Here is an 8,367-nt window from a genome sequence, read left to right as displayed (position 1 = left end):
GGCTGCTCCGGGATGTCAGCCGCAGGCTGGTGCTTTGAGAAAGCTCTGCCCCTCCGTGCTGGGTCTCGCCGCTAGCCATGGAGCACAGCTGCTCGTTACGGAGAGGCAGAGCTTAAAAGTTGGGTTTAGCAACTGGTCCGCCCTCCCAAGGTGCTCGCCATACCACCGCTCCGAAAACACGCTGCGGCGCGCCTGAAAACCGATGCGCGCTACATCTCGTTAGTTCCACATGATAAATGCCTCGTGCTACAGCAAGCTGCTGACAGCTTTTTATATTCAGCGCTGGAATTTCACTGGCCGCGTCCCTCCGCCAGATGCAATGTGTTAATCGCCTGTTTGCACCTCCAGGCTGACGCTGGGCAAACCCCTGGGAGAAGGTTGCTTTGGGCAAGTCGTCATGGCCGAAGCGGTGGGGATTGACAAAGACAGGCCAAAAGAAGCGGTGACAGTGGCAGTGAAGATGTTGAAAGGTAAGAAAACTGGGTGGTTAGGGATCAGAATGGGGAATGTGGCAGTTCTCAGCCACGAAAGGTTTCTTTTGTGGCATCTGAACTCTGTCATCGTGGGGAGGGTCAAAGAGCACATAGCTGAGCTCAGCCCTCGGCAGGCTGGGGTGTAAATCTGTGCCCGTGACAGCCTGTTTACCTTGAGCAGTGACTGTTTAGGAGCCATGAGATGTGTTAGCATCGTGTGGGTCTCTCTGCTTTTAGTTCAGTTCTTGTCAGAGGCTGGCCACGTGTGGATCCTAGCCTGCTCAGTCTGGGTGGTGGTGCCTATTTATTTTCAGTTTAATCGTAAGCTTTGTTTGTGGAAAAAGCGTAGTTGTTGGAGGTTTGAGAGCTGAGGACAGCGTTTTGATGTCCGATATTACTCTGCTGCCTCTTAACATATAACACTTGAGAGGTGGTCAGTCCATCAAAGAGGTGGAGACTACTTTTTGTTAGGCCACAACATGGGACTTTGTATAACACACAGGGTATACTGGGAAAAAAATCCCATATTCTGCATTTTGAAGCACTCGTTTTACACCAGCTGGTGAGCCTTAGTGACGCCTGGGCTGGCACGCTAGAAATTACGAACTGAACCTGTGTCTCGTACAGATGATGCTACAGAAAAAGATCTGTCTGACTTGGTGTCAGAGATGGAGATGATGAAGATGATTGGGAAGCATAAAAATATCATCAATCTCCTTGGAGCCTGTACCCAGGATGGTGAGTAGAGAAAAGAAAGTAAACCAGGACTTCCCAACAGGTCTACGGAAGTCTCATTAATCATAATTTTTCGAGAGTTTTGAAGGAAGCAGTCATGGCGTGATGGGATTGTTAGGTATTTCCTCAGCTTAGCAGCAGTATTTTAACTTCTGTCTCTCATTATACTTGCAGCTTTAATATGAGAAAGGGCATTATCTCAGATGAAAACTCTCTGAGCCCTTGCTGTATGGAAAAAATGACACTCTGCAGGGGCTTTACCCACGCCCGCTGCTCTGAATTGTCAGTCCTGCTTTAGTGGAGCTTGTATCCCATGAATTGGAAATGAGCCCTTCTACTCTCTAAAGACCACAACATTTTTATTAAAAGCTAATTATGTCACGTACAGTGATGCAGAATGGCATAAACCCTGGAAATGAAAAAAAGATCGTAAGCAGCACGTTCCCCTGGTTTAAGATGCCACGGCAGTTTTCGGTTGAAAGTGCTTGCTTTTCGGTTCCTGGCACGGTCTGGAAGGAGCCGGCACTAGGTCAGGGTTTAGGTTCTTCCAGCCACTTACAGTAGCTCTGCCACTTTTTTGGCCGTGGAGCTTTGGGCCAGTCACCTCACCCAGTCCGGACCTCCTTTACTTTAAAGTTGCGCTCACTGATGTCACAGTTAATCATTTATTGAGTCAGTTCATTTATTACACAGCGCTAAAAGCTTCTGTTCATAAAACCATCTTACCCTTAAACCTTACTCGGTTCTGTTTATCCAAAGGTCCACTGTACGTGATAGTAGAATATGCTTCCAAAGGAAACCTGCGGGAGTACCTGCGAGCCCGCCGCCCCCCGGGGATGGAGTACTCCTTTGACATTAACAGGGTGCCAGAAGAGCAGATGACGTTCAAGGACTTGGTGTCATGCACGTACCAGTTGGCAAGAGGCATGGAGTACCTGGCTTCACAAAAAGTAGGTGGAACTCAGCAAATACTGCACAAAGCACCTGCTGCATGTGTGTTGGATGCTTCGTTTAGTTTAGTTTTGTTTTCATCTCGTTGGTTTTCAAGAGGTTGCCAGGAGAAGGACCTTTCTCAAACAAGTTGCATCATCCATTCTCTTGAAAGTCCCTGGGAAAATTCATACACTTAAAGTTTTTAACCTCTGAACGATATCGCTAAAATGATGCCCAGAATGGGTTGTTTACAGTAAATGTTTTATGGGTATCTATGCTTCAAAATCACACGCACAGGTAGTCACTTGATTACCCAGGTCACGTCACTCCACCCGTGAAACAGCAGACACTGTTTGCCTTCTGTTTCCGGTCAAATTGACCAAATCAGCTCGGGTAGTGATGTAAAATAAATGAGTTCAGTTACTGAAAGGATTTACAGAGTGAGAACAGGCAGAGTCGAGAGGGCCGCGCCATGCCAGGGTAAGTGTCGTGAACAGAAGAGGCAAAAATAAACACAGTGAATTAATCACTTAAATGAGGCGCTTTACTTAAATCCGGTGTTTGTCAGGAGAGCGAGTTTGTAGTAAGGGTTTGTTTGTCCTGTCATGCCCCTGAGTACTTGCTGCTTCAACTTCAAACTTTTTTTTAACCGGTAGTTTGATTAAATTATAGTTATGAAACCTTAAATAGCCCTGTAGAACTCTGTAAACATGCTGTGGCTGGTGGACAAGCAGTCGTGAACGCCCTGGGAGGTGGCTGCACCCGATGTCAAACCAGAGCACCAGATGTTGATGCTGAGCACTTCCCGCAAGGTGTGGAGCGGTTAGTGGGATTTGTACTCACTTCCACTCCCAAGTGTGGAGCTGGTTTTAACCAAAGACCCGAGCTGAGTGTAACCTTCTTGGGGTGTAGAATCATGTTTTTTGGTTTGGTTTTTTTTCATTGTAGAGGTTAGGGGAAGGGGCAATCAAGGTCTAATCGAGGACAAAATCTTCTAATGAAGTAAACGTGAGTATTGTATTAGGTAAAGCACCTTAGGATATCTCTTTCTAAGGTGAATCAGACGTTTGCCTGGCAATGAGCCACGTCCCGAGACAGCAGAACTATTGCGAAAGGGAAAAGTAAATCTTCTGATTGGTGAATCTTGAGAACGAGTATCGCCCTGAGCAGCTCAGGAGTGCTGTGGTAGGACACTGCCAGGAAGGCTTGTGCTGACAGAGATGCACACGGCAGAACCGTTTCACCCCTGATCCGTTCCGTTGTAAAACCACTGGGTCAGCCCTGCGCCGAACCTGGCACAGTGTCAGGCGTTGCTGCAGGCAGAGGGCAGAGGGGAAGCAAAGGCAGCACTAGTAACGCTGCATGTTGCGGTTCTTCAGGCGTCTGGCCGTTTCTGTTGGTATTGCACTAGTTCTTTTCCCCTTCAGGAACCGTTTTCTGAGCTGGAGTGAGAAGAGAGCTGGTCTTCTCGCGGCGTTTCCATCATGCAGGAACCGTGAGAAGGCCGGGTTCTTGTTCTTTCAATCCAATAAAAGGCTCACTGAGACCAAAAAAGCAGGAAGAAAAACAAAACAAAACCAAACATAGAGACACCCCCCTCACAGAAATGTGCGAAGTAGGTTTTAGGGCACCTGCTTTTTACAAGCAGTTATACATTGGAGATGGGGTGTTGTTCCTAGGTTGGGTGGATGCTTATTAGAATTCTGTTGATGTCTTCCCCATCGTTCCCGTCCTGTGCAGTAGCAACAGCAGAGCTGCAGACACAGGGCCCGTTCAGACCATTGCAAAGAGCCAGCAAATCTTTAGGGCCAGGGGGTCAGCTGCGAAACCTGTCGGATGCAGAAATCAGTAATGGCACCATTTTGGACATGGGAAGAGTCTCAGTTGTGGAACCGTAGGGGGTGAGAGAGTAGAAGTACACTGACAGAGGATAACAGGGTTTGGATCATTTGGGGTATTCACTCGAGGTGTTACATGCCATTTGCGATGCTCCGTGGTACCCCCAGGCTGCTGCTCTGGAAAGGCACAGGTCTGGGGTACATCCTGCGTCGTCCCTGGTAGTCTTGTCACGGTACCTTGGGGATCCTGGGACACCTCAGACGACAGCGCGTGCTGCTTTTCGGGCAATGGAACTGGGTTCCTGGTGTCTCACAGGATGTTCTTGCAGGGTTTGAGAGCAGGGAAAGGGAAGTAGGAAGCTGCTCTGTGGTGTCTCTGCTACCGCAGCACTGATGCGATGCTGAAAGCACATCCTGTTGTCTGTCCTGCGCACGTGAAGGCATTGCCGGAGCAGGTTCTTCCTGGCAGTTGCCCGTGACTAACCCAGTGAGGAGCAGGAGCTTTGCAGGCTGTTTTACCAGTGCAGCATAAGAGAGCTCAGAAAACTGCTGGGGCAAGTTAGAATGCAAGAAAGAAATTGGCTGTTGTACAGCTTTTTGTGGCAGATCAGTCCAGCATGTCTGTGCACGTGCTGAAACAAAGAGGTCAACATAAAGAGTAATTCAAAATCAAGGAGGAAAAAAAAAAGAGGAGGATATTTAACTTGAAAAGAAGTAGAATATCCTGGGGTTATGGTTCTTACCACGGCCCTGCTGCCACCAGCCCTGGTCAGACTCCTTGAACACACTCAGAGCAGTCACAACGTCCTTCCAGCGTCAAGAATCAGCTGCAGGTTTTCAGGATAATGCCAACATGAAGGGAAAATCTCTGAGGAGAGAACATGTTTAGTTTCAGTATCGAAGCTGTTCAGCAAAGAGCCCAGCCCAGATTTTGTTTTTGTGGGGTTTTTTTAATTAAATTGGTATAGTCTTGTGGTTGAAGTATATACACACTCAGGACATCTAATTTGAAATGATATACTGTGGGTTTATTATTATTTAGACCTTCTACATTAAAAATGGTTGCACTGATCCAGACCATCAGGTTTTAGCTCTGCTGAGATGATGAAATTTTAGAGAAGCAACTTAATAAAATGTTTATTTGTAAAGAAGGTGCTGCAGTGCCTGTACCTGGGCAGGTGTGATGGAGAGGGCATCCCAAACCACGTGACACTGTTCGGATCACCAGCCAGGCTTGCAGCCGGAGCAGAATACAAGCCTTCCATAAGCCAGGCTTTTCTAAGAGGCTTCTTAGGGCTCTTGTTCAGCTTGGAAACGCCAGCTGAGGGGATGGATTCCGATAACTGAGATAGTCGTATTGCACCTGCTTGTAGTAAATGTGTGGCTTTCCCACCTTGGGATGTAGGTTCAAATCTGTTAGTTATGGTGTAGAAGTCATTTCACTTTTACAGCAGTTTATTTCAGTGAACTTGGGGTTTGTTTTTTTTTTTGTTTTGTTTTTTTTTTTTCTTTCCAGTGTATCCATCGAGACTTGGCTGCAAGAAATGTTTTGGTAACCGAAAATAACGTGATGAAAATAGCAGACTTTGGTCTAGCCAGAGACGTCAACAATATAGATTATTACAAAAAGACTACTAATGTAAGTGGATGGCTTTCTTATCTCTGGGAACAAGTGTTCCTTTCAGTGATTCACTTCAGAACTATGGCTTTAAACTTAATGGGCTTCTTGAACAGCAGCCTCACCTTTCCCTGCAGACAGAAGACAGGGATCAAGGACGGGAGCATTCCTGGCCCCTCTTACAGCCACAGCTGGTTCAAAAGATAACCGAAAAGGCTGTGTATTGTATGATTTATTAGAAATGCTGATACACGAGAAGGGGGGTTGCGTGCCCCTGACTCCAGTCACTCGAAAGAAGTGGAAATATTTCTGTTGATTCCAGCTCATCTGGTAGCAAGCCTGGAATCTTTACAAACACTGCATGAACATTGCTACAAACCACCAGAAGAAAAATCTGGTTTCTGGTGGTGATGCCACCGATAGCTTTGTGCCCTTTTCCTGTCCTTAGCTCGTTCTGTACAAGTCGTGGTGGTGGTATCGAAGTGGCGCTAGAGGTCGAGGAAAATTGATTTTTACTTCCCACTCTGTCACCGTTTTGCCGTTTAACTGGTACCAAATCAAGAAGATAAAATGTTCCAGATGCTTAGGAGCTCACGCCTCCTTCTCTGGGCATCTCTGGAGATCCTCAGGAACTACACTTGGGGTTTGATGGGATGTTTGCAGAACTTGTTCAGTTCTACAGACTTTAATGTTTTGTATAAATACTAAGTGTTATTAACAATCACGTTCAGTGGATTATCTGTGGAAATAAAGCACTGAATGAGTAATGGCAGATACTTCCAAGATGTTCTGCTTCCAAGAGCCAGAGCAACCAGCTATGGGAGTGTCAGCACTGGAGGGAACTGAGCCTCCTCCCTATCAGACGTGGTGTGATCCCCGGGCTCTGAGCAGAGCGTGAAGCGACCGGCAGTTGGGACCGTGAGCTGCAAAAGGTGCAACAGGAACACAGAATTCTTGGGTTTAGTGGCCAGCTGGTTTTGCAGGCAGGCTTGTTTTGCCGAGGGTTATGGATTCATTATTTTTGTCTTTAAAGAGCCATAGTGGAATGAGCTTTTAAATTTTGATCTGCTTACCCCACCGTTCTCCTAGCATGCAGTCTGGAAACTGTTGGGGAGCCCTCAATGCTTTTCATTTTATCTCCAGTGTTTCTATCCATTTTTCTTCATGGTCACCCTGCTTTAGCCCGGTTTACTATTTTTTTTTCGCTGAAAATTTTTAAGGTAAATTATGTGCTGGTTTGCAGCAGCAGGCTGTTCTCTGAAAACTGATGAATCTTCTAAAAAAGTCAGTGTTGGCATCATCCTGTAAATCGCTGCCATTTCAGCTTTTCTTCCCTTCCCCTCCAAACTTACAGGGGCGGCTTCCAGTGAAGTGGATGGCTCCCGAGGCTCTGTTTGACAGGGTTTACACGCACCAGAGCGACGTGTAAGTGGCCTGATTTCAGTGGGGTTTGGGGAGCTGGGAAGGAGCGTCGCTTTGGTTTGTATTTGTTAAAGATCGGGATATTTTAAATGTCTTTTCCTGTTGTCCTTTTCCTTTAAGCGTTTTCAGCCTGTTTCACATATTAATAGATGGAAGGGGACTTGCCCGTAGAAAGTGAGGATTTTATGGTAGACTGCTAACCAGTGCTCTGTTACTAATCTGCCCAGCTTCAAAGCACATGAAAGGTGGAGAATGCGAACCTCCTTCTGTCAGTGCGGAAGTTTCCCCCCTTGAACTTATTTACGGATGTGCAGCTACAAAGAGTCTATCTAATTTGCTTGGCTTTTGACATACTCTCGACTTCCTTCAGGTTTAAAAAAAAAACAGAGGGGTGGGGGCAGAGAAAAGAAAGTTCCTGAAAGCTACTTATTAAAGCTTCTGCTAGGATGAGGTGTAGTAAAACATAGGCTGGATAAACTGGGGAAGTTTTCTCCGATTTTTACAAGTGTTGTTGCTTCCCAGCAGTACTTCACATGTAGTAATCAAAATCTTTTAATGTGTGCACGCCTCTGGCTGATGCAACCGCTCAGGATTTATTCTGCTTCCTATTACAGTTCCCTGAGCCCATCTGCGGTACTCGCCTGCGTTGTGCTCGAGGTAGATGTGCATTTTTTTGTGCAAGGCAGATGAAAATCTTAGGGTTTTTATTTCTCCAAGAGAAGCTGTGAACTGTAAAGGGCTGGATGCTTGCAGCCCAGGTGTAAAAGGTTATGCATGTCAGTCCAGGATTGCAAAGAAAAAGGGCAGGGTGGAGAAAATAAAGAGTTATCTCCTCTTTCTTTAACCCGGCTGCACTTCCTCAGCTGCGGCTCTGCTTAAGGAAAATATTTGCTGAGGCTTTTCCTGCAATCTTTACATTATTTACGAGGGAAACTATATAGACAGGTTAAGGGTGGATCAAACTTTTGTTTTAAAATACCATCTTGGCAAAATCTTTAATCGAATGTGAAGTAAACTACTTCCCTGGTTGAGGACTGGGGGTCAGTCTGAGCTCCTCAGCAGCCGGGGAGCGCGGGGATTTCATTGCTGAAACCTGCAGACTCTTGGCCCTGTGGTGGCTTAGAAGACAGCTAAAGATAATATTATTGTAGGTTTGTGCAAACAGTTTACTAAATATACTGCTGCAAGGCCAGGAGAGCTGCGGAGGAGCTCGGGAGCGGGTCGAGCTGTGTGCTGTGGCTCACCTGGCCAAAGCGCCCACCAAGGAGCCCCCGGCTGCCAGCAAGGAAGGCTGCGCCTGCGCCCGAGGCAGACGCTGCGGGGGCTGGCCAACCGGCCAGACACGCTG

The 8,367-nt window shown here is 46.8% G+C and overlaps 1 protein-coding gene across 1 annotated transcript in view; it reads left to right on the top strand.

Moving 5' to 3' along the window:
- FGFR2 (fibroblast growth factor receptor 2) overlaps positions 1-8,367 on the top strand; it is an 81,215-nt gene that overhangs the window by 67,409 nt on the left and 5,439 nt on the right. Inside the window, 5 exon segments of the mRNA XM_010145076.1 lie at positions 349-470; positions 1,101-1,211; positions 1,968-2,158; positions 5,496-5,618; positions 6,952-7,022. Coding sequence (XP_010143378.1) covers positions 349-470; positions 1,101-1,211; positions 1,968-2,158; positions 5,496-5,618; positions 6,952-7,022 — 618 coding nt within the window.

This window comes from Buceros rhinoceros, unplaced genomic scaffold (genome assembly GCF_000710305.1).
Source record: "Buceros rhinoceros silvestris isolate BGI_N320 unplaced genomic scaffold, ASM71030v1 scaffold19941, whole genome shotgun sequence".
In the NCBI taxonomy this organism is placed as follows: domain Eukaryota; kingdom Metazoa; phylum Chordata; class Aves; order Bucerotiformes; family Bucerotidae; genus Buceros; species Buceros rhinoceros.
The sequence above is the reverse complement of the archived record's forward strand: the minus strand, read 5'-3'. Positions and strand labels throughout refer to the sequence as shown.